Source organism: Octopus sinensis, linkage group LG4, assembly GCF_006345805.1.
Source record: "Octopus sinensis linkage group LG4, ASM634580v1, whole genome shotgun sequence".
Taxonomy (NCBI): domain Eukaryota; kingdom Metazoa; phylum Mollusca; class Cephalopoda; order Octopoda; family Octopodidae; genus Octopus; species Octopus sinensis.
In genome coordinates this window covers 156,231,913-156,259,479 of record NC_043000.1, presented here as the reverse complement: position 1 = coordinate 156,259,479, position 27,567 = coordinate 156,231,913, and the positions used below count along the sequence as shown (strand labels likewise).

General features: G+C 41.2%; 1 protein-coding gene across 1 annotated transcript in view; it reads left to right on the top strand.

The window, feature by feature from the left end:
* The window catches only part of LOC115210782 (integrator complex subunit 7-like), a 67,173-nt gene that overhangs the window by 14,811 nt on the left and 24,795 nt on the right, over positions 1-27,567 (top strand). The window contains exons 6-12 of the mRNA XM_029779509.2: positions 1,749-1,988; positions 4,903-5,020; positions 7,779-7,886; positions 12,002-12,108; positions 14,009-14,105; positions 17,605-17,756; positions 21,074-21,259. Of these exons, the coding sequence (XP_029635369.1) occupies positions 1,749-1,988; positions 4,903-5,020; positions 7,779-7,886; positions 12,002-12,108; positions 14,009-14,105; positions 17,605-17,756; positions 21,074-21,259 (1,008 nt within the window). The remainder of the gene's footprint in view (positions 1-1,748; positions 1,989-4,902; positions 5,021-7,778; positions 7,887-12,001; positions 12,109-14,008; positions 14,106-17,604; positions 17,757-21,073; positions 21,260-27,567) is intronic.

Genomic DNA, 27,567 nt, shown 5'->3' with positions numbered 1-27,567 from the left:
TTCTCAGATCAAATCCTACTTAGGTCAACATTACCTTTCATCCCTTCACAGTTGATAAAATAAAGTACCAATGAAGTACTAACACTTTACTCTTTTACTTGTTTCAGTCATTTGACTGCAGCCATGCTGGAGCACCGCCTTTAGTCGAGAAAATCGACCCCGGGACTTATTCTTTGTAAGCCCAGTACTTAATCTATCGGTCTCTTTTGCCAAACCGCTAAGTGACGGGGATGTAAGCATACCAGCATCGGTTGTCAAGCAATGCTAGGGGGACAAACACATGCACACACACACATATATATTTATATATATACATATATACGACAGGCTTCTTTCAGTTTCCGTCTACCAAATCCACTCACAAGGCATTGGTCAGCCCGGGGCTATAGCAGAAGACACTTGCCCAAGATGCCACGCAGTGGGACTGAACCCGGAACCATGTGGTTGGTTAGCAAGCTACTTACCACACAGACACTCCTGCGCCTAAGGTTGATTTAAATGACTAACTCTTTTCCTACACATTATAATTGTTGGCTTTTTTCTCTAAATCAGAAACAATTATTAACTCTATTCTAGAACTAATTAGTATATAATTATAAAAGTCATTGGCATCATCTTTAGATCTGGCAGTAATACGCATTATCCCCATCCAACAGATTTACTGTTGATAAGGAATTCACTTTTCCAAATTAGGAAACATTCAGTTTAATGTCAACTTGAGAAAACATTTTATTGAATAGCAGTTTGCTTGCGAAGACCTGTTGGGGCAAGTGAAATCGAAATCGAAATTGAACCAATCCTATGACTGGCACCCGGCAGATGCCAGGACCCCTGGACTGGTGGTACGTAAAAAGCACTATCCGAATCGTGGCCGATGCCAGTGCCACCTCGACTGGCTTCCGTGCCGGTGGCACATAAAATGCACCAATCTGACCGTGGCCGTTGCCAGCCTCGCCTGGCACCTGTGCAGGTGGCAAGTAAAAAGCACCCACTACACTCATGGAGTGGTTGGCATTAGGAAGGGCATCCAGCTGTAGAAACACTGCCAGATCAGACTGGAGCCTGGTGCAGCCTTCTGGCTTCCCAGATCCCTGGTCGAACCGTCCAACCCATGCTAGCATGGAGAACAGACGTTAAACGATGATGATGATGAACAGTGTTGTTATTGGAGTAGCAGCAGATGTTGTTTAATTCTGGTTGAAAGGATTGCAAGTATTTTGACTGTGATTTATCTCTTTCTTTGTCACAGACCTTGACTACTCCATTTGATGTGTCCTTCCTTTTCTTAAAAATGCTAGGGCAAGGTTTGAGAAAAATTTTGTTGCTATTTCTTCCAGTAAAATGCCCTTTCATTATCATCATCATCATCATCGTTTAACGTCTGCTTTCCATGCTAGCATGGGTTGGACGATTTGACTGAGGGCTAGTGAAACAGATGGCTGCACCAGGCTTCAATCTTGATCTGGCAGAGTTTCTACAGGTGGATGTCCTTCCTAACGCCAACCACTCCGAGAGTGTAGTAGGTGCTTTTACGTGCCACCGGCACGGGGGCCAGTCAGGAAGTACTGGCAATGACCTTGCTCAAATCTTTTACATATGCCACCGGCACAGGTGCCAGTAAGGCGAAACTTTTTTTTTTTTTGTTTTTTGTTTATATATTTTGTTCTATTAGTGATAATTAAAATTTTTTTTATGTGTTTGATCTGCTTTCTAAATATATTTTTCTTTGTTTTTTTATTTGTTTATAGGCACGAACAGTCTGCCTTCTGTTGTTAAAAAGCTATCCCGCTAAAAGATTTGTAATGCTGACCCTCCACACCATGTCCAAATTGGCAATACATGCTTTACTGGACATTACACAGCAAATCTCTTTATTATTAAACTATCTGGAAAACGACCCCCGTAAGACAGTGAAAATCATGGTTTTGAAAGATCTGCAGATGTTGGCTTGTAAAACTCCGCATTTGTGGGTAGCTGAAAATGTTGAGGTATTCACATTTTGATATGTTTTATTTGTTCATTTAATGCTTTTGATACCAGCCTGTCTGATACCACTTCTAGTTCTTTGATACAAAAATCAACTATTTTAAAGTGTTTATATCTTAATTAAAACTTTCAGCCATAAATTTATATAAGACTCTTTTGAAAAACTATTTTTAAGAACATCATCATCATCATTGTTTAACGTCCGTTATCCGCGCTAGCACGGGTTGGACGGTTCGACCGGGGTCTGGGAAGCCAGGGGCTGCACCAGGCTCCAGTCTGATCTGGCAGAGTTTCTACAGCTGGATGCCCTTCGTAACGCCAACCACTCCGCGAGTGTAGTGGGTGCTTTTTACGTGCCACCTGCACAGGTGCCAGGTGGGGTCCGGCATCGGCCACGATCCGTTGGAGCTTTTAGCATGCCACCCCGGCATGGAAGCCAGCCAAGGCGGCGCTGGCAACGGCCCTGTTTTTTAAATGCTAGATTAATAAAGGGTTAAATGTTTAAGTTAAGTATTTGAGTGAATCATTTCAAATTCTTGATTACTTTCAAAATTTATTCAAACACAGATAGTGCAGGTTAAAAATTTTTGATTTCATATCTTTGAATTGGCTGACATCATGGTTTTTGTCTGCGTATTCTATAATAACAGTGACAGTGCTTGTGAAGCTAAAGTTAAAGTGTTGGATAGCTAACTGAGTCTAGGACATATACTCTCTCCCTCATGGACAATAACCCCTGAGAAAATATGATGATTTAAAATTTCTTAATATATTGGAGAGGTGGGTAGTTGTCATCAGTGTGAATTGTCCTGATACAAGCTAACCACAAGGTTATTAGTTCAAATATTAATACAACCAATTACTCCAGCATTATGAAAATGTATAAATTTAGAAGTCATAGAAAATGGGTAATAAAAAGTTATGTTCTTCTATAGAAGTTCTGAAACGTTCTGTGGTTTGAATAATTGCTTGCTTCTGTATTGAACTAGCAATTTAGCTGACATTTGTAATAATGATATCAGTTAAACACCAACATAGGAGCCAAACTTATTTTATTCCTTATAATTGAAAGTAAATTTTCTCAGTAGGGCAGATGAAATAGCCAGTATGAGTGCAGTGGTTTGAGATGATTTAACCCTGTAGCATTTAAACTGGTCATATGTGGCCTAAATATTCTACCTGTTTTATATTCTGACCAGATCCTATGTCATTTGAAAGATATACAATCACGTCATTGAAATCCCAAAGCTACAAGATGGTGCATGATTAATTCAAGACAATGTGAATTAATAAGCATCACCTGTGACAGAGTTATCTGAATGCTAAAGGCTTAAACTATCCAACTCATTGACTCTTCTTTACTACTTTGAGCTTAAAACTCACAGAGTGCGTGCTGATGTCATGCAACCAGTGCTGGGGCCACATAAAACATGCATCCTGTCCACTCTATAAAGTAGTTGGCATTAGGGAAGGACGTCCAGCTGTAAAAACGATGCTGCTAAAACAGAAGATGGAGCTTGCGGGAGTTTTCTGGCTTGCCAGCTCCTGTCAAACCATTCAACCCATGCCAGCATGGAACACCGACGTTAACTGATGATGATGATGATAAGGAGGAGGAGGAGTTAGATATCATTTGTCATGAGTCTATAAAATAAGTACCAGTAATATATTTCAGTTGATTCAGCTATACTCCCTGTAGAATTTTTGTCTTGTCAAAGCAAAAAAAAAAAAGAAATTCTCATAGTTAAACACACACATATGTATCTCACGATACTGCATTTATTTTTTTTACTTTTACATCATTTAACATCCGATTTCCATGGGTTGGACAATTTGACTGAGGACTGGCAAACCAGATGGCTGCACCAGGCTTCAGTCTGATCTGGCAGAGTTTCTACAGCTGGATGCTCTTCCTAACACCAACCACTCCAAGAGTGTAGTGGGTGCTTTTACGTGCCACTGGCACGATGGCCAGTCAGGTGGTACTGGTAACGGCCAGGCTCAAATGGTGTTTTTACATGCCACCTGCACAGGAGCCAGTCCATTGGCACTGGCAATGACCTCACTCGAATGTTTTTATCACGTGCCAGTAAGGTGACACTAGTAACGATCACGCTTGGATGGTGCTCTTAGTGCTCCACTAGCATGGATGCCAGTCATCGATATATATCATCATCATCGTTTAGTGTCCGTTTTCCATGCTAGCATGGGTTGGACGGTTCAACTGGGGTCTGTGAAGCCAGAAGGCTTCATCAGGCCCAGTCAGATCTGGCAGTGTTTCTACGGCTGGATGCACTTCCTAACGCCAACCACTGTGAGTGTAGTGGGTGCTTTTTACGTGCCACCCGCACAGGTGCCAGACAGAGCTGGCAAACGGCCACAAACGGATGGTGCTTTTTATGTGCCACCGGCACGGGGGCCAGGCGAGGTTGGCAACGGACACGAACGGATGGTGCTTTTTACGTGCCACCAGCACGAGGCCAGTCGGGGCGGTGCTGGCAACGGTCGCGAACGGGATGGTTCTCTTACATGCCACCGGCACTGGTAACACATATAGTTGAAATTTATAGAAAAACAATAGACGAAGACAGGTGTACAAACAACAAGCAGGTGTATTAGTTTGATGCTTGGGAAGGTGAGAAAGTCTTTTACATTTAGCAAAAAGAGACTGATAGAATAAGTACTAGGTTTAAAAAAAACCGTAAGTGCTGGAGTTGACTTGTTTGACTAATCCCTTGAAGGCAATGCCCCAGCATGGCCACACCCCAATGACTGAAACAACTAAAAGACATCACCTCAGTAGATAAAATAAAATTTCAAGTGTTCATGTCATATTGACTTAGTAGTAAAGTGTGGAGTGAGGAGGGATTCAAAAGCTTCATGCTTTATCAAATCTTAATTACATAATCTTTCCAGGTTTTGTGTCGATTTGTCTTGACTACACCATTTGTTAGTCTGAAGGAAGGTGTATTATACGTGTTGACAGAACTGTCATCTTCAATCAGTATGGACCTGCTCCCTTTCACACTCAAAGGTAAGAAACAATGTTCTCTTCTTATGCCCTTCGTTACTCTTATAGTGTTGTGTTGTATTGTGTTAATGGTATCAGACATGAATGTAAACATTGGTACCTGGTCTGGCCTGGGAGCTGAAATTTGGCCCTTTGTTAGAGAGAGGCAAAAGAAAGCCAGCCAAATAATAAACCTGCCTTTGAATGTTAAAAGTTGACATATTCTCTCTTCTTGTGCAATATCTTTATATATAAAAGAGAGGTTGTGTGCTGTCTGTCTCCTACGATTTAGATTCCTAACTACTCCCACATTTTGCGGTGCAGTTTAACCAAAACCGGGTATCTTATAGTCGTGATTCATATCGAGCCCTTCTGAGTATTAGCGCGCGTCTACGATGAGTCTACGATTTAAAAAAAAATTTACCATCATTTTTTTTTTCCCATTTTTAATGCATTTATTTGCTATTTTTTGGCTATAACTCTCTAAAAATGCTTATATAGTTATTTCCCTTACAAACCCGAGCAACGCCGGGCGATACTGCTAGTATATATATATAAAAGTAATTTTGGAGGGATATATTATCCGGGTAGATACCATATTAGCTCTCAGTTGAATTCCAATTGATGGCTTACCACAACGATCAGTATCCAACATCTGTGTCTACAATTAATTGTTAGTCACTCCATGGATTTTTCTGATGGGTAATTCCGTGTGCTCCCTCTATATATTTTTTGATTTTCATACATTATAAATATTGATTTCAAATTTTGGCACAAGGCTAGCAATTTCAGGGAAGGTTTTTATGTCATTTACATCGACCCCAGTGCTGCTCAGCTGGTATTTATTTTATTGATCCCAAAAGGATGGAAAGTAAAGTCAACAGCAGCAGAATTTGAACTCAGAAGACCTGTTGAGGCAAGTGAAAATCAAAATCGAAATCGAAATCTTTCAACATCAATGGAAATTGTAGCTGAGATACCAGTGCCGGTGGCACATAAGAGAACCATCCAAACGTGGCCGTTGCTAGCGCCGCCCCGACTGGCCTCCGTGCCGGTGGCACGTAAAAAGCACCATCCGTCCATGGCCATTTGCCAGCTCCGTCTGGCACCTGTGCGGGTGGCACGTAAAAAGCACCCACTACACTCTTGGAGTGGTTGGCGTTAGGAAGGGCATCCAGCTGTAGAAACACTGCCAGATCAGACTGGGCCTGGCGCAGCCTTCTGGCTTTCCAGACCCCAGTTGAACTGTCCAACCCATGCTAGCATGGAAAGCGGACGCTAAACGATGATGATGATGAACGTAAAGAGGGATGAAATGCTGCATTTTATCTGGTGTGCTGACAATTTTGCCAGCTGGCTGTCTTCACACATATAAATATTAAGTCCCATTCAGAAAATATAATAACCAAATGTTTCATAAATGAAAAATAAATTATGTTCTTTTCGTTTGTGGATTTGGTTTGCAAGATTCTTTATGTGAGTTCGTGTGTTGAAGCATATTCTGTTGTGTCTGGGGAGAGTCATTTTCTTTTTGTGCCTTATAATTTAAGTCACTCACTCATAAAATTTCCACTTATTTCTTATTTTCATTTTCCTAAAATTTTCGTTGCGTCTTGAAACTTTTTCAATAGTTTTGACTCTTGAAAAGGTTGCAAGACGCACTGAAAATTTTAGGAAACTAAGAATAAGAAATAATTGGAAATTTTACCAGTGAGTGTGTTAAATTATAAGGCACAAAAAGAAAATGACTCTCCCCAGACACAATAAATTATGTTCTATTTTCTATAGTATTTGAAACTGCGCTAATACGTGCGCTAATACCCAGAAGGGCTTGATATGAATCACGACTATAAGATACCCGGTTTTGGTTAAACTGCACCGCAAAATGTGGGAGTAGTTAGGAATCTAAATCGTTGGAGACAGACAGCACACAACCTTACTTTTATATATAAAGATGTCATAATGATTCAAACTGGCTCATATGGTATCATCATCATCATGTAACATCTGTTGTCCATACTGGCATGGTTTCTACAGCTGGATGCCCTTCCTAATGCCAACCACTCCGAGAATGCAATGGGTGCTTTTACATGTCACCAGCATAGATGCCAGTTGTGTGGCACCAGCATTTGCCATGACTACGATTTTGCTTGGCTTGATGAGTCTTCTACTCCAGCAAGGCATATTGCCAAAGGTCTTGGTCATTTGTCACTGCCCCTGTGAGGTCCAATGCTTGAAAGGTGCTTTTTATGTGCTACTGGCACAGGCATCGGCCACATTCCCCATGCTATCGTTTTGTTTCAATAATGTTGTTTTCTTGAAATAATATCGAATGTGTGTAATTATAAACAAAATTCATTTTCTGTTTAAGTATGCTACATCATCATCGTTTAACATCCGTTTTCCGCGCTAGCACGGATTGGACGGTTCGACCGGGGTCTGGGAAGCCAGGGGCTGCACCAGGCTCCAGTCTGATCTGGCAGAGTTTCTACAGCTGGATGCCCTTCCTAACGCCAACCACTCTGCGAGTGTAGTGGGTGCTTTTTACGTGCCACCTGCACAGGTGCCAGGGGTGTCCGGCATCGGCCACAATCGGTTGGAGCTTTTAACGTGCCACCGGCATGGAAGCCAGCCAAGGCGGCGCTGACAACGGCCACGTTCGGATGGTGCCTTTTATGTGCTACCGGCACAGAAGCCAGTCGGGGCGGCGCTGGCAACAGCCATGTTCGGATGGTGCTTTTTATGTGAGATTAACCGACCTCTTGTTATTATTGTCTTGTAGACTCTGCTCTGTTGAAAGTGTGCCAGGAATATAGCTACCATGAAAATGTTTCTTTGGCTGCTAAAACTGTGCAACTGATGACACATCTTGCTACTCACTCAGGCTCAAGTAAGTTTTTTTTGTTTTTTTCTAATTTTTATGTCATTCTCATCATTTAACATTCACTTTTTCCATGCTTGCTTGCATGAGTCAGACGGAATTTTGTTGAGGTAGATTTTCTATGAAGGGATGCCCTTCCTGTCACCACTCCTCATTAGTTTGCAAGCAAGGTAATAGTTCCCTTTGGCCGGAGAGTGTTTTTCAGAGAATACTGGAAACGAACATCCCTTGTGTGATGGTGATGCTCATTTACAACCATCACATGATGCCAAGACAGGAGTACACAAATACACACACACACACGCGCACGCACATGATTGTTACTTCATCTTGAGAGATGATAGCCGTCCCATCAACACACACACCACACCCCATCACACAGTACAATCACTCCGTTGATGAGCCGTTAGATGACTTTTAAGACCCAACTGCTAACTGAAAGGGTTTAAAACGCAAGTGACAGATATTATTCATGTTTCTTCTGTATCTTTGCCATTCGGAATCTGATTCTGAAGGAATATTTTTGTGAACTAGAATATGTCTTCTAAGTCCAGATATTGTCTTACAAGTTTTTGACATATGACACAAGTAGTAAGAGGTACTTGGTATCCAAGATCTATCAGGGCATTACGATTGTCTTGTGACTTCATATGGTTCACGTATCCTGCTTTTGACAACAGAACACGGTCACACATAATACACATCCAATGTTCACTGTTGATCACAGTTCCGATTGTTCCTCTGCGACAGGCCCTTTTAGGTTCGGAGTGCTCAATCATCTTTTCCTCCCAGGCATTGCAACTAGTCCTAACAGCACCTCTCCACTTGTTCCGACCTAGAGCATCATTTTCCCAATCACTTTTGTTCATATCTAGTTTCCTCAGGTTTTCCTTCACACAGTCTTTATACATTTTCCTCAGTTTATGTTGTAGTTCCTTACCGGAGTTGAGCTCACCCTAAAAAAGACACATTGGCAAATGCTCGTCTTTCATTCTAGTAACATGTCCAATCCATCTCATTTGAGCCAAGATAACATGTTCCATGTGCAAAATCTCTGTATCTGGTATGAAACATTCCAACTTCACTCCTAAGATACATCTGAGGCACATTTGATGAAATCTCTCCAGCATTTTTATATGATACTTGTAAGTGATCCATGTCTCATTTAAATAATGAATTGCAGACAATCTCATGCTTTCTAGACATTGATTTTTGTCTGCATGGAAATGCCTCTATCCGCCCATACTCGCTTTTCAGGCTTTCCAAATTCAACACTTCCCTGCCCTATTCGATAGTATAGCTCTGCATCAAGACTACCATCTCTTGACAGCGTCCATCCTAGGTAAACAAAGGTATCAATGACTTCAAACCTTGTTTCATTCACAAAAATGTTTGGTTCAGAATATGTTTGTCCTGGCACGGGAGTAAACATTACTTTGGTTTTTCCCAACCTAATTGTGAGTCCGAAATGTACACATGCAGTGGTTTCAGACCTGAGTGAGGAACAATGGACATGATATTTTCTGTGAGGCAAGTTCAAGAGAAATGCTTAGAGGAACAAATTCCACTCTGCCAGGTCTTCATAGATTTAACTAAGGCATTTGACACAGTAAACAGGGAGGCACTGTGGATTGTTTTGTGTAAACATACTTACATACATACATCTATCAAATCTATTCACAAGACTTTGGTCAGCTCAGGGCCAAGGTACTACACAGTGGGACTGAACCTATGACCACATGGTTGGGAAGTAAGCTTCTTGACCACACAGTCATGCCTGCTCCTTTTTTACTTTCGTTTTATTTCCTTGTATATATTGAACTTCACAAGCTGTAGTGAAGACAACCTGTCTGGGAGAGCAGTAATAAGTGATATGTGATAAAGAGGGCCTTTTAGTCCTGATAGACAACTCTTGTTCTGAATTATTTTTCTCTTTAATGGTGTGATCAGGAGAAAGGTGTTGTACCTATCTCCTTTGCAAACCAGGAGAAAGGTGTTGTACCTGTATCCTTTGAAAACCACTGAGATCAGTGAAATTTATGTGGTTAATGTTCTTCCTGAAAAACTGCAGAGAAGGAATTTCAGAGAGATGATGGAGATTTGGCTCTAATTCTTGGAGATGAAGTTACCACATAGGTGCTTCATCATTAGCTCTCATCAGAGAGAACATAATATGGTCCTTCACTAGACATAATTATGTCATATCCAGAATAATGGATCTGCTCTCCACACCTCACCATTTGAATGATTACTGACAGACCATAGACCTACTCAGTGCAAAAATACATGGTGCTTTGGTTAAATGTCTTCTGAGCTGATCAACATCTTGTGAATGGATTTGGTTGATGGAACATATGTGTATGGATGGATGGAAGCACTCCGTCAGTTACGACAAGGGTTCTGGTTGATCTGAATCAACGGAGCAGCCTGCTCGTGAAATTAACGTGTAAGTGGCTGAGCACTCCACAGACACGTGTACCCTTAATGTAGTTCTCGGGGATATTCAGCGTGACACAGAGAGTGACAAGGCCGGCCCTTTGAAATACAGGTACAACAGAAACAGGAAGTAAGAGTGAGAGAAAGTTGTGGTGAAAGAGTACAGCAGGGATCACCACCATCCCCTGCTGGAGCCTCGTGGAGCTTTAGGTGTTTTCGCTCAATAAACACTCACAACGCCCGGTCTGGGAATCGAAACCGCGATCCTATGACCGCGAGTCCGCTGCCCTAACCACTGGGCCATTGCACCTCCACCATATGCGTATACCCTTGTCTTGACATCATGTGATGGTTATAAATGAGCATCATCATCATACAAGTAATGTTGTTCATTTCTAGTCTTTTGTTAATATCATGTCTGGCCACAGAAATATTACCTTGCTTGGAGACAATTTTTAATCCAATGAAACAATGAAAACTCACCATGGAAAGCATTTCTGCTGTGACACTGCCATAACTTTTTCCAAACATTTCAGCCATCTTTTCCACCTGCTATTCCTGGAAGGGTTGTGCTGGAGGTAGAGTTCTCGGGCACTTCTTCCATAGGGTACTTTCAGAAACAATCATCATTACACTTTCCGGCTGGCTTCCCAAACACAACCAACTAATACTATGGATTTTACCTAACCATCTTGTTTATGGTTAACCCCTGGATCTCCTGCTAGTTGGCTTGGCTTTTGTTTTGTGATTCTTTCCTGAAGCATTCTAACCACACGGGGTCTCTCGATGTGGAAAAGTAGTGGCTCAGCATGGCAACACTCTGTAAAGGGAACTGGTTGCTTCTTTACACTTTTGGGGTGCAACTTGGGTGCAACACAATTTCCTTTCTTTTTGTTTCTAGAAACTACCAGTCAGGAACGAAACGCAAGTTTAAAAATATATATAATTCTTTATTCTCTGTTTCGACAATGAAACACGATGGTATGCTGGTATCCACCTAGTTCAACACAGCAAGGCTGAATTCTAACGTTTGTAAGCTTCTTACAATAATTCAGCAGCAGTGGAACAGGTTAAATCCTAAGTGTCTAGGACAGGAGAATAGGCTGATCACAGGATTCAAAATATACGTCTTTTCTCTTTGATCGCCGTGTCGCAAGTCCCCGAATGCTATCAAAGAACGCGATAGAACTTCTTCTTCAGTCTCCAGCGCATGTGCATGAGGGAACTTCCTCATGCCTTTCCAGAAGGCTCCAACCCCGCACACGCACACTGAAGAAGGACGCTCCGCACACGCACACTGAAGAATGACGTTGCGTGTGCGCACACTGGAATATGACGTCACTACAACTCTCTAATCTCTGAGCTACACATACTGAGTAATATTTGGCTGTTATTTTTAGTTGGTTGAGTTACTGCATAAAGGCTCAACTCTTTAGTATTTGAGAACCTAAAAATTCATAAATTGCTTTTCAACTAAGTATTTGCAAAAGTACTATTGTATAATAGAAATGATGGGAAAAGCGATTACCAAGTTCCATACATAGATGGGTGTATTTGTGGGTTAAGAAACAAAAATTTAGTTAAACTAAGAGGGGACAGTGAGAGAGGGATGGGGGTGGGGAAACAATTAAAAGGGAATGGTTAAAGAAATAAAGGGATTTGATATTTTTTTTTTTACATGTTCACAGAAGAGCAAAATAATATGGATCTAAGGGATGATGTAAAGGCTGCTGCTCAGACTCTTATCTTATTATCCAGTATGAACTCCTCCCAGCAATCTCAGGTGGCTCTCAAGGTAGGTTTCACTTAATAGTTGGAGGATTTGTGTGGATCTGAATGTGTGTAGAATGTCTTGTCAAAGTGCTGTCCTCTTTAATCTTATGTCTAATTATTATGTAACATACAGAAATGTACTCCTCATAAAATGTGCCCCGTACATACTATAAGACATATACAAATATATGGCTCAGTGGTTAGAGTGTTGGGCTCACAATCATGATGTAGTGAGTTTGATTCCTAGATTAGGCTTTGAGCAAGATACTTTATTTCACATTGTTCCAGTTCACTCAGCTGTAGCAATGAGTTGCAACATCACTGGTGCCAAGCTGTATCAGCTTTTCCCATGGATATCATCAGTGCATGGAGAAGGGTGGCCAGTATGCACAGGCGACTGCTGGTCTTTCATAAACAACCTTGCCCAGACTTGTGCCTCAGAGGGTAACTTTGTAGGTGCAATCCCATGGTCATTCATGACCAAACGGGCTCTTTACCCTTGTTACAAAATAGCATACCATTAATATGTCTTGGTATAGTGTAGTGTACCCATTAGTATGTCTATCTATAGTGTAGTTTACTAATTAGTATGTCTTGTTACTATTTATCTATATGTATCTCTAGTTTGAGCAGAGTATAGCTGTTATTATATCTTGTTACACTAGTGTGTAAACATTTGTACTTTTAATTGCAGTATAGAAATACCCATTAGTATGCCTTGTTATAATTCAGTGATCTATTAACATGCCTTTTGACAGTGTACTATATATATATTAATGTGTCTTGTTTCAATGTAGTCTACCCTTTAGTTAATCCTGCTTCAATATAATTTACCCTTTTATAGGCCTTACTGCAATGTAACATAGCATTTCAGTCTTGTTCTGCCTATCATCATCATCATCGTTTAACGTCCGCTTTCCATGCTAGCATGGGTTGGACGATTTTGACTGAGGACTGGTGAACCAGATGGCTGCACCAGGCTCCAATCTTGATCTGGCAGAGTTTCTACAGCTGGATGCCCTTCCTAATGCCAACCACTCCGAGAGTGTAGTGGGTGCTTTTTGTAAAGATTGTGTACCATTTGGTATATCATACTACAATATAATGTAATACTTATGCCTTGCCACACTCTACACATTACGTGGAAGCACATGGCCTAGTGGTTAGGGCAGCGGACTCGCGGTCGAGGGATCGCAGGTTTGAATCTCAGACCGGGCGTTGTGTGTGTTTATGCGCGAAACACCTAAGCTCCACGTGGCTCCAGCAGAAGGCAATGACGAGCTTCTGCTGACTCTTTCGTCACAACTTTCGCTCACTCTTTCCTCCTGCATCTTGCAGCTCGCCTGCGATGGACTGGCGTCCCGTCCAGGTGGGGAATCTATACACAAGGAAACTGGCCCTATGAGCCAGGTGTGGCTCGAGAAAGAACAAACAACACTCTACACATTGGTAGGGGTTCAAATATATATTTCTTTACTACCCACAAGGGGCTAAACACAGAGGGGACAAACAAGGACAGACAAACGGATTAAGTCGATTACATCGACCCCAGTGCGTAACTGGTACTTATTTAATCGACCCCGAAAGGATGAAAGGCAAAGTCGACCTCGTCGGAATTTGAACTCAGAACGTAGCGGCAGACGAAATACAGCTGCGCATTTCGCCCGCCGTGCTAACTTTTCTGCCAGCTCGCCGCCTTTTGGTAGGGGTTCAAATATAGCGTATGTATTACTATGTGTTACTGTCATGTAGTATACCACAATGTGATATAGTAAGCTGCCTTACGTAATTTGTAATTAAACTAATAGTTTAACTCTTTTTTCCCATAATTTATCCCACTTTCAATTTTTTTAAAGTTGTTATTTATTTGTTTTTTTTTTAATTTTCCATCTTTAAAAAAAAAAAACTTCATATCTCTGCAGCTGAGTTTAAAATGTGTAGTGAAAATGTGCAGCAAGTTTCCTGAACTGTGCATTGATTTTGTGGACACCATGGCTAACTTGTTGCAGTCAAATCCAGGCAGGTTGTTTTTGTACTGTTGTCATTGTAGTTGTATCATCATCATCATCATCATCACATCTTGATATCTTGATCCCGTCTCTGTCATTATCCCCTCATCAACACATGTTTTCATCCTCCTCATCACCATATTATCACAGTGTGTTCATCATAGTCATCATCACCATTATGATGACTATACCATATCACCATCACTATCATCATCATGAACACTATCATTGACAGCTACATCATCATCCTCATTTTATCACTAACATCATCATCACACTACCACTACCATCATCATGCCACCACCACCATCACAACTTCCCCATCATTACATTACCACACTGCCACTATCATCATCACCACCACCATCACTTTCATTATTTCATCATCACTTATCATCACATTGCACGACAATCTATTCATCACATTACCATCACTTTAGCCCACCACCAGTACCATTATCCCATGACCACCACAACCACTGCTATCATTATCATATCACCAGTACTATTATTGACATTGGTATTATCTTTGTTTCTCTGTGTTGCTGGTATGTTAGTTAGTTAGTTAGTTAATTTTTTGGCTCAAAAAGCAAAAAGCAAGGCCATGTAGGGGGTCATGGAGTTATGTACAGGGTGGTGTTCATGTAAAGAGTTCTGGCCACTTGTGGTCAAGGGAGACTTTGAACCGAGCGATCGTCGGCATCGTCACCATCTCGTCTGGCAGCTTATTCCACGGATCCGCAACCCGGACGGAGAAAGCCCCTAGATGATAAAAAATAAACAGTATCTCAGTTAATCCGTATGTTGTTTCAATTCTACTTCATACCACTCACTGGTTGTCTCTCTCTCTATAGTTACCATCGACTACATTTATATACTTGTAACACTTTTCATTCTCCAGCAGTCACCCATCCTGGCCCTTGACCTGCTAGAAACTAACTAAATTATCTAAAATCATATCATGCTGTCTTAGAACAAGGAAAAATAAATTTGATAATGTCACTAATGGAATGTTTTTCTGCCACATGTCTACTTGATCGGAGATGACCTGGGGTTTACCCTTTAGCATTCATATTATTTTTTGAAAGTAATGCTTATCTATTCACGTTGTCTTGAATTAACCATGCGTTTTCATGTAGCTTTGGGGTTTTGATGAGGCAAGTTGTAGAATGACATTGTAGAGCTGCTGTGGGAAGCCAAGTCTCACCAGTTTGAACATAAAACAAAGAAGAATATTTGGGCCAAATATGGCTGATTTAGTTAGTCAGTTAGTTAGTTAGTTAGTTAATTTTTTGGCTCAAAAAGCAAAAAGCAAGGCCATGTAGGGGGACATGGAGTTATGTACAGGGTGGTGTTCATGTAAAGAGTTCAGGCCACTTGTGGTCAAGGGAGACTTTGAACCAAGCGGTCGTCGGCACCTTCACCATTTCGTCCGGCAGCTTGTTCCATGGATCCGCAACCCGGACGGAGAAAGCTCCTCTCCTTCGATTGAGATGAAATCGTCGCAGGTAGAGCTTTTCGGAATGACCCCGCAGCCGACGCTCTGGAGCAGGAGTGAAGAACAGCTCTTTCGAGAGGTTACACTTTCCGCTTATGATGTTGTGAGCAAGAATGAGATCTCCACGGCGTTGTTGTTTTTCTAGAGAATAAATGTCGAGCGTCTTCAGCCTTTCTTCATAAGACAAATGCTTGAGACCAAGAACCATGCGGGTAGCCAGCTTAAGGACTCTTTCGAGATGCTGTATGATTTAAATGCTAAAGGGTTAAATCATGTGACTTTTTGGATAACTGTGGAAAATGTAAACATTTCCATAAATCTCAGTGATCCATTGAATCAACTTTCAGTCTAGGGCTGTATAGCATTAAGCAAAAGGAAGAGAAATCTTTTCTGGGATTGAATACTAGTCTACTGTAGGTAATTTTCTCACTCATAGATTTGAACTTAATAATGTTGACCAATAGAACTTTGGGCAATTTTACAGTGCTTCTACTGCTCACAATGTGAACTATACCATCTTGTGGTACACGTTTACAGCTTTGTAGACTGTGCCAGTGCCAGATAAATTTTTTTTTGTCTCTGATCCATAACACCACCTGTGACAGTATACTAATCACTAATATTACTAATCAAGTTTCGTGTGTATATTATTTGGGTAAAACAATGAAATTAAGAAAAGTAATTTTTCCTTGGAATCTAGTTATGGGTTTTCTGTATAATTTTCGCAAATTTTTCATGGCAAAAAGAGCAGTGCCCATGCCATTTGCTTTCAGCATGAACTTTTGCTGGGTCAATGTGGGTAGGAAAGGAACTGGGGTTTCTGGTTCTACATCATCATCATTTAGCATCCGTTGTCCATACTGACATGGGTTGGATGGTGTGACCAGAGCTGGCAGGCTGGGGAGCCGCACCAGACTCCAGTCTGATTTGGCATGGTTTCTATGACCGGATGCCCTTCCTGGTGCCAACCATTTTACAGAGCGTGCTGGGTGCTTTTACATGGCATTGCACAGGCACTTTTACGTGGTACCACATGAGTGCTTTTACATGGCACTGCATGGGTTCAAATAATAGAAACAGAGTGAATTTTACTAAAGGCAGCCTAGGAGTAAGGGGTAATGCTAAACCAGACTGAGCGATAGGCCTACTACTGAGATGGTGACATGTCAAAAAAAGGGCAAGGCACGAGCAGTTGTAACATTATAGCCCTGTTTTTACTGTAGTTGGATTTAACAATCTAAGGAGTTTACACTAAGGAGTTTACTATTCTGAGATTTGAGTCTAACTCCTACTCACTGCTATTTCCTGCGAATAGAACTAATACACAAAGGATAATCAAATATATGAGAAGTTTATTTTCTAATCTTAATATCTAAAAGTGAATATATGCTATAGGTGCAGGAGTGGCTGTGTGGTAAGTAGCTTGTTTACCAACCACATGGTTCCGGGTTCAGTCCCACTGCGTGGCACCTTGGGAAGTGTCTTCTACTATAGCCTCGGGCTGACCAAAGCCTTGTGAGTGGATTTGACAGATGGAAACTGAAAAGAAGCCCGTCGTATATATGTATATATATATATATGCGTGTGTGTGTTTGTCCCCCTAGCATTGCTTGACAACCGATGCTGGTGTGTTTATGTCCCCGTTACTTAGCGGTTCGGCAAAAGAGACCCATAGAATAAGTACTGGGCTTACAAAAGAATAAGGCCCAGGGTCGAGTTGCTCCAGCATGGCCGCAGTCAAATGACTGAAACAAGTAAAAGAGAAAGAGATATGTATTCATGTTCCACTGTTTTGCTCTTAGATAGCTCAAATTTTGCATTAAGGAACATCTTTTTGCTTATGGAGACAGTGAAAAGCTTCATGACTTTTACCGATAATTACTCAATTAGGTATTTACTTGATGTAACCTGTGCTTTATAAACTTTAGGTATTAATAAATAATAAACCCAGGTTAGGCTGGGTACAGCTACTAGTAAAATACCTAGTAAATGTTATTTTTTTCAATTTTAGCCCATTCTCTCTCAGATGTTCACATGGCACTGGTCTGTGATAGTTTGGCGGCTGTTGGTTCCACAAATAGTGCAGCATTGGAACCAATATTACCAATCCTGATGGATATTCTCTCTGCTGAGCAAGGAAACTTTATTGATCCTTCAGTGAAGGTATTGATATTTTCTTTTCATTATAAAATATATCCTTTTTTCTTTTCATCTCATGAAAGCAAGCCACCATACTCCACTAGGCTAAGTATAGTGGCTGCTTTTAGCTAAGAACCTTTTTTGACTTGAAGAAGGCCTTTGATAAAGTTCCACACTTTTTAGTCTGGCTGTCACTAAAGCAACTAAATGACTGTAGTGAAAACCAACAATGAGTTTAGTTAGGAATTTGGTGTGCTGATAGGTGTCCGTCAAGACTCAATTCTCAGCCCCATCATGTTTCTCGGGGTTTTCCAAGCCATCGTAGAGGAGTTCAAAATTGGCTCATGGGAATTCCTATATGCCAACAACTTGGTTTGCATAGCCAAATCAATTAATTAGAAGAAAAGAGCCTAAAATCAAGAGGTATAAAAGACAAACAACAGAAAAACAATACAGAACTCAGCTGCCATCTTGAGAAGTGGCCATGCTTGATTTGCAGAAATGATGTTGGTAGGAATTTTATGCTGTGTACTCCATGTAAATTATGGGTGATAAGAGATACTGTGGGATCAGAGGCAGCTGGACAGAAAAGAAGGAATATGTATGTAGCATATACGCAGGAGTAAATAGTAGGAAGAGCATCCATGAAATCCTAAAGCTAGTTGATAGTTTTTGTTATCTAATTGACCTACACAACAGAGGTAATGGGTGTTCATAAAAGTATAGTGACCAAATTAAGAACATGGTGGAAAAAAGAGATTTTGTCTCTGTTAGTAAAGAGTTTTATTGGGCCTCATGGAGGTAATGACCAAGACCTTTGGCATTATGTCCTGCTTGAGAAGGAAGGCCCATCAAGCTGAGAAAAACCACAGTTGTGACAGTTACCAGTGTCTCACAAATTGGCACCCATGTTGGTGACATGTGAACACACCCCGGTGGCACATAAAAGTACCCATTACACTCTTGGAGTGGTTGGCGTTAGGAAGGGCATCCAGCCATAGAAAACCATGCCAAATCAGACTGGAGTCTAGTGAAGCCTTCTGTGTACCAGCCCAGTCAAACTGTTTGACCCATGTCAGCATGGACAATGGACATTAAATGATAATAATAATGATGATGCTACTTCTTTGGATGTTAGAGTGGATGAGATGTACTGAGAGAAAAATTATTAGTGGAACTGTCTTGTCTCTCTTGCCATGTAATGGCATTCACCCAGAAAGGGTCAAGCCAGCTTCTGTTGAGTTCACTGCATCATGGGTCAAGGTAGTGTGCGCACGTCTGTTGGTGGCCGATTCTGCAGCGCTTTGAAGCCATTCTTGGTTCAGCAACAAATGCCAAAGAGTCGAGGGCCAAAAACAAAGCTCCATATTTACTTTGACTGTCATGAGCCATGTCTTCAGCTGACCACCCCTCCCCTTATGCCAACCCAGGAGAGGATCTGGTGCTATCGTCTTCCAGATGAATTTTTCATGGGGATGCTGCAATGCGTGACCAAACCACCATAGTCTCCTCATCAGAAGAGTTCCCTCAAGAGGTGAGAGACCACAGCGAGTGTAAATGGAATTGACTGAAGTGTGCAAGAAAGACCTTTCCATTAGGACAAACATGTAATGAGTTTGAAAGATAACAATTTGGTAAAGAAGCGCCAAGTGAACCAAGTGGAGGAATATATGAGAAAAGTGATAAAGGCTGATCTCAAGAGACTGAACTTCATGAAGGAAATAAAAGATAACAAGTGGTGAGATGTTATGTTACAGAAGAATCTATCCAATTCCTGAAAGCATGGGAAACAGATGTCAAAAATGAGGATAATAATAACAGCAGAGTAAAGATCTTTTTCATACATTTTAGAACTCTCAGTTTTAATTTTCGTTTTAGGCTTAATCATCATCATCATCATTTAGCGTCCGTTTTCCATGCTAGCATGGGTTGGACGGTTCAACTGGGGTCTGTGAAGCCAGAAGGCTGCATCAGGCCCAGTCTGATCTGGCAGTGTTTCTACAGCTGGATGCCCTTCCTAACGCCAACCACTCCATGAGTGTAGTGGGTACTTTTTACGTGCCACCCGCACAGGTGCCAGACGGAGCTGGCAAACAGCCACGGACGGATGGTGCTTTTACGTACCACCAGCACGGGGGCCAGGCGAGGCTGGCAACGGCCACGAACGGATAGAACTTTTACGTGCCACCGGCACAGGGGCGAGGCGAGGCGAGGCTGGCAATGGCCACGAACGGATGGGCACAAGGCTAGCAGGTTTAGGGAGAGGCTAAGTTGATTAAATTAACCCCAGCATTCAACTGGTACCTATTTTATCAACCCTGAAAGGGTGAAAGGCAAAGCTGACCCTTGTGGAATTGGAACTCAGAATGTAAAGACTCACGAAATGCTGCCAAGCATTTTGTTTGGTATTCTAACAATGCTGCCAAATCACTGCCTTGTTTAGGTTTAATATTGGTTTCTAATTTTGGCACAAGGCCAGCAAATTTGGGGGAGGGGACAAGTGGATTACATCAACTCCAGTGGTCAACTGGTACTTATTTTATTGACCTCTAAAGAACGAAAGGCAAAGACAACTCTGGCGGCATTTGAATGCAGACCGTAAAGCTGGGAAAAAATGCCACTAAGCGCTTTTCCAGTTCGGTGACGATTCCGTCAGCTCAAACACAGATTCTCTCGACTGAAATTATATTTTTTAAAAAAGTAACAAAGGGGAAATAATTTGGTTACCAGACAAAAGTAATGGTTACCCTTGATAGAAATATACTCTCAATGAAAGTGTTGTGGCTGTGTGGTAAGTAGCTTGCTTACCAACCACATGGTTCTGGGTTCAGTCCCACTGCATGGCATCTTGGGCAAGTGTCTTCTGCTATAGCCCCGACCAATGCCTTGTGAGTGGATTTGGTAGACGGAAACTGAAAGAAGCCTGTCGTATATATGTATATATATGTATATGTGTTTGTGTTTGTTCCCCTAGCATTGGTTGACAACCGATGCTGGTGTGTTTACGTCCCCGTAACTTAGCGGTTCGGCAAAAGAGACCGATAGAATAAGTACTGGGCTTACAAAGAATAAGTCCCGGGATTGATTTGCTCGACTAAAGGCGGTGCTCCAGCATGGCCGCAATCAAATGACTGAAACAAGTAAAAGAGTAAGCCATCCACAGATGTCTGGCTATTTGAACAAAAAATTAGATTATAGCCACCAAACTGTAGGGTTACACAATTGCATATCAAATTTTGGCTAAATTTTGTCAATATGAAATGCAATTTCTTCAATAAAAAACATTTCAATTTTACAAGAACAAAATTATCTGCAAAGTGTTTTTTTTTCTTTTTGTACAGGCTCGACTTTGCACATTACTCTTCCTTATGGCCCATGGTGAAAATCTTCCTGAAAACCTGCATAACTTGGTTATGCAAGCAGCTCCACAGGGGGATGCCTGGCAAGCATATCGTGTTGTCCGTCAAGCCATGCGTTACCAACAATATCACATTGCTGTCAATCTTCTCTGTTCTATTAAGAACAAGGTAAATTCATGATATACTAGTAATATATGTGTTTTCTTTATATTTCAGCTTTTTTATGCCATAATTTGATACAAAGAATACTGTAATTCTGAATTTTCTAACAATACTTGTTCTAAATTCTCAACATCATTTAACATTCATTTTCCATACTAGCATGGGTTGGACCAACATACCATTAGTGGGGGAGGGAAGCACTCCGTCGGTTACGACGACGAGGGTTCCGGTTGATCCGATCAATGGAACAGCCTGCTCGTGAAATTAACGTGTAAGTGGCTGAGCACTCCACAGACACGTGTACCCTTAACATAATTCTCGGGGATATTCAGTGTGACACAGAGAGTGACAAGGCCGGCCCTTTGAAATACAGGTACAACAGAAACAAGAAGTAAGAGTGAGAGAAAGTTGTGGTGAAAGAGTACAGCAGGGATCACCACCACCCCTGCCGGAGCCTCGTGGAGCTTTAGGTGTTTTCGCTCAATAAACACTCACAACGCCCGGTCTGGGAATCGAAACCGCGATCGTACGACCAGGAGTCCGCTGCCCTAACCACTGGGCCATTGCGCCTCCACATACCATTAGTAATCTAGCAATGAATCATGGTAGTATTGTTTCTGGTTTTTATACACCCTTATCCAGGCTAAATCTATCTCTCATATACATATGAGAGAACGCCCCTGCATAAAATGGTAATCTATCACAGATAACTTTCTCAAGAAGAGTTGCGCTAAGGTTTATACAGTTTATTATTCTGCACTGGAATCTTGCAATGGATTTGAACCCATGACTTATGAGTTACTTGTAGGATGTCTTTTTCATATGGATAGTTTAGGTAAAGGATAGGGAATTGACAATGGTCAAGCACCAGCCTCTACTAATTTTTTAGTTTACTTCTAAGTATGAACCCAGACTATTACTGAAAGCTCTTATAGTACCCACCTGGATAATTTATTCCTGTATACTCATCATGTGTGTTGGCAATTTCTTTTCCTTCTTTGGACTTTTCCCTTTCTCCTTTCTGACGAAGAACTATACTCAAAATGTCAAACTCTCTCTTTTCACCTCTTCTTGTCCATTAATTTTTACTCATTTATTTGAATTGACTATATATACATATATATATATATGGATGTATGTATGTATCCATATATATCCTTGGGGGATCAACTTTGCCTTTGATCTCTGTAATGTTAATCAAATAGATATAGGTAATACACTGAAAAATAATTCAAGCAGTTATAGTTCTTTATTATAAAAATTATTCTCAGCTCATACAAGCCTTGTACTTGGCCAGTACATCTCCTATACATGGCAGCTACTTGACTAATATTTCTATACTTACCAATTACATCTTCAATATTTAGTTACTACATTCCTTGTACTTGGTTACTACAGCTGTACTTGGCTATCATGTCTTGTGTACTCGGCAAGTACATCTGTACCTGACTGGTACACATGTACCTGACTTGTACATCCCTTGTACTTGGCTAGTATATTCTATATACTTGGCTGTAAAGATCATAGGCACATTCCAACTAAATATACAACACTGTATTGGAGTTGATTCTGTTGGCTATAACATTTACCATATTTTAACATTTGTAAGGAACCCGTTTTTTATCAAAAATTAGGTAAAAAAAAACATGGGAGTTTCTTATACATGGATAATATTATAATCCGTTACAAAACCTTTTTTCCAAATTTTAAGCCCCCAAAATTAGAGGGTTCCTTAATACACAAGGGTTCCTTATACATGTTAAAATATGATAATTTATAAAACATCACAGCCAACATAAAAGAAATGCTTAATTTCCTTTAGAACATAACCTTGCTCTTTCTGAAATCTGTTGGCAAAGTTCAAAGCACCAAAAATTATGATGTTCAAATTATAAGATTTATGGTAATTTAAAGACTTTATTTTTGATATTACATATATTTCAAAATCTAAATTTGATATTAGTGTGTGGCAAGCACTGAGTCCAGTGTTCTGGTTTCAATTACTGTTATGGGTATATCAGCTGTTTGTATTTTTGAGATGTAAGGTCGTGTGTTCGATTCCCGGTGGCTCATTTTGTCCTTGAGTAAGATGCTTTATTCCACGTTGCTCCACTAAACTTACCTGGCAGGAATGAGTTGTATGTGTATTTCAAAGAGTCAGCCTTGTCGCATTGTGTCATGTGAACTCTCCCTAAGAACTACGTTAAGGTTATACATAGGCATAGGAATGGCTGTGTGGCAAGTAGCTTGCTTACAAACCACATGGTCCCGGGTTCAGCCCCACTGTGTGGCACCTTGGGCAAGTGTCTTCTACTATAGCTTCAGGCCAACCAAAGCCTTGTGAGTGGATTTAGTAGACGGAAACGGAAAGCCCGTCGTATATATGTCATCATCATCATCGTTTAACGTCCGTATATATATATATATATATATATATATAATATATATATATATATATATATATATATATATATATATGTGTGTGTGTGTGTGTGTCTGTGTTTGTCCCCCCCAACATCGCTTGACAACTGATGCTAGTGTGTTTACGTCCCCGTAACTTAGCGGTTTTGCAAAAGAGACTGATGGAATAAGTACTAGCTTACAAAGAATAAGTCCTGGGGTCAATTTGCTCGACTAAAGGTGGTGCTCCAGCATGGCCACAGTCACATGACTGAAACAAGTGAAAGAGTAGAAAAGTATATCTGTGGAGTACTCAGCCACTTGCATCTTAACTTCAGGCTTAACTGCAACACTCATTGTCGTAATCAACAGAGTGCCTGTTTATTCTTGATACCATTATAGAAAATCCATGAATATCACATAATTTGATATTCTTTATCTGTAAATATCTCTCTTTGTGCATATCTAACAAATGCCTATTATTGGGACAATGTTAAGATTTGTATCATCTGCTGTTACTTTAGAAAAGTCCACAAAAATGACATGAGAAAAGCATCTTTTCTCTTTCCCATTGCCCAGTCTTTTGACTTTCTAAATCTCTGCGTTTATGAGAAATAGTTACCCTCAACTACAGATTATACCAGTCATGGGTAAACTACACCTGCATGGTGTTCTAAACTGCATGCCTAATGGAAATGTAACGAACTTAGTGTGAATATAATCTTCTCTTGTACTTTCGGGGTACAAGAAAGCAATCACTAGCCGTTGCTTTAATAATCCAGAATTCTACCAGTCAGAAACAACAAGACGCAGACGTAAAATATATATATACTACTTTATTCTCTAATGTGGTAACAGTAACAATAAGTGGTTATCTGGTATCCCTTTGGTATAAATGTGTCAGTGCTGAGCCTTATCGCTGTAAAATAAGAAAGTGTTCAAATGCAAAACGACACTGGTCAAAGATGGCGTCCGGAACAGGGAGATGTGGTCTGCAACAATTTGGTTAAAGGCCTTTTGGTATGGTGCTGCTAGAATCAAGTTCGGACGGAGAGAAAATATACGTGACCGTCGCCTTCAGTCGTTGCTGTCTCAAACCGCTGCTTGCTGGACGCTGGTGGTCAACGTCTTACGATCCCCTTGCCTCGGCTAACTGCTACGTAGGCAAAAGGGTTCTTCTTCCGGTGGTGAAAGCACCAACCCCGCACGCGCGAAATACAAATGGACGGTGCGCAAGCGCGCGCCGTTGTATAGGATCACTACAGAAACTTACCTTGAATTTGTTTACTAATGCAGCCTACTTGATGACAGCCATGTCTCATGTGGCCTGCTTCTTGAGAAAGGTTATCTATGCCTGATTTGTATATTGTGTGTGGTCACTAAAGCTGCTAGGTTTTTTAGCCAAATCGCTTTCAAATCACACTATCATCATCATCATCGTTTTAACATCCACTTTTCCATGCTTGCAAATATCAGATGGAATGTGGTGAGCCGCGTTTCCATGGCTGCATGCCCTTTCTTTTACCTGCCATTAAAAAAAAAAAAAAAGCAAAAGAGCATATTAGACAATGTTTTCTCTAATATACGAAAGGTTTTAGATCATAGGTATTCTCTATTCGGACTGACTTCAGACTAAGCCACAACAACGACAACGCTTTATTACCTCGATTTTACTCAGCCAGCTCCACTGTGCTACAAAGAGTAATGTCCCTTGCCTCTAACTCTTAACCTAAGAATCACTAATACCACGGTGTAAAGCAGATGCCGATACATGATTAAGAGGTTCAGTTTATCTTGGATCAGAGTTCGAATCTCTCTTAAGTAAACTTTAACCTTTCATCCTCCTATGGTTATTAAAACAACTTACTGAAGAGGACTGATTTTTTTTTTCTTTCCCTTTATTCCATTTTGGATTCACTTGATTGGGAGAGCACACAAATTTCAGAAGGTTTATTTTTTTTATTTGTTTCAGTCATTTGACTGCGGCCATGCTGGAGCACCGCCTTTAGTCGAGCAACTCGAACCCGGGACTTATTCTTTGTAAGCCCAGTACTTATTCTATCGGTCTCTTTTTGCCGAACCGCTAAGTGACGGGGACATAAACACACCAGCATCGGTTGTCAAGCAATGCTAGGTGGACAGACACAGACACACAAACATACACACACACACACACACACATATATATATATACATATATACGACGGGCTTCTTTCAGTTTCCGTCTACCAAATCCACTCACAAGGCTTTGGTCGGCCCGAGGCTATAGTAGAAGACACTTGCCCAAGGTGCCACGCAGTGGGACTGAACCCGGAACCATGTGGTTGGTAGGCAAGCTACTTACCACACAGCCACTCCTGCACCGTCGTCATCATCATCATTTAACGTATATTTTTCCTTGCTGGCATGGGATGGCTTGTTTCACAGGATCTGGTGGACCACAGGGCTGTGCCACATTTGACATGGCTTCTATGGCTGGATGCCTTCCCAAATGCCAACCACTTTACATTGCGTACTGGGTAACTTTCTCATGCTGCCAGAGCTAGTGAGGAAGCCGAGATAGTAAAAGAGCAGGAAAAAAAAACCCTCGACTTGGAGTAGTATTTGAGAGTTGAGAGGGAGAGGTAGTTTTTATGTTAGGTGGTGACAGTTTAGCCATTTAACATTGAGATTACTCCATCAAATGCATCATCATCATCATTTAACATCCGCTTTCATGCTGGCATGGGTTGGACGGTTCAACTGAGGTCTGGGAAGCTAGAAGGCTGCACCAGGCCCAGTCTGATCTGGCAGTGTTTCTACAGCTGGATGCCCTTCCTAATGCCAACCACTCCGTGAGTGTAGTGGGTGCTTTTTACGTGCCACTGGCATGGGGACCAGACGAAGCTGGCAACGGCCACAGTCAGATGGTGCTTTTTACATGCCACCGGCATGGAGGCCAGTCGGGCGGCGCTGGCTATGGCCACGTTTGGATGGTTCTCTTACGTGCCACCGGCACTGGTATCACAGCTACAAATTCCATTGATGTTGATAGATTACGATTTTGATTTTGATCTTCACTTGCCTCAACAGGTCTTCACAAGTGGAGTTTTGTGTCCCAAGAAGGACAGGAATGCATAAGGTGTAGGCCACGGGATTATGGCCTCACTTGTCCTGCCGGGTCTTCTCACGCACAATGCTTATTTATTCACATCATTTTGAATCAATCATGCATTAACTTGTGGCTTTGGCATTTTGATGATGTAATTGTATATATTTAGAATGACATTGTAGGATAGGTGTGAGAATCTAGATCTGGTCAGTTTGAACATAAAACATAGAATATTTGGGCCAGATCTGGCCAGTTTAAATGCTAAAGGATTACAGTATAATAAAGAGACTAGCGCAGGTACCTTGTTATGGAGAAGATATATGGCTACCCCACACGACATGAGGGTGGGCAGGTGTAACTGGGAAGGAGATAAAGATTGTAGAGAGGGGGAAGGAGAGGATGGGTTGTTTCATAAGAGTTGAGGTGAGAGTAACACTTGGTGGTAGAGATGAATGAGTGATGAATTGAACAAGGCTGGAGTTTACAGTTGATGGGAAATACCAGTATGGAGAGGGAGAGAGGTTAATTTGTTGTTTCTGTCCATATAAGTGCTAGGTATGGCTGTATGGTAAGAAATTTGCTTCCCAACCACTTAGTTCTGGGTTCAGTTCCACTGCATCGTACCTTAGGCAAGTTAAAATACGATAATTTATAAACATCTATCATCATCATCATCATCATTATTATTGTTTAACACCCACTTTCCATGCTGGCATGGGTTAGATGGTTTTACATGGAGCTAGCTAGCAGGTTACTATTCAGGCTCCAGCTGTCTGTTGAGGCTGGATGCTCTTCCTAATGCCAACCATTTAACAGAGTGTGC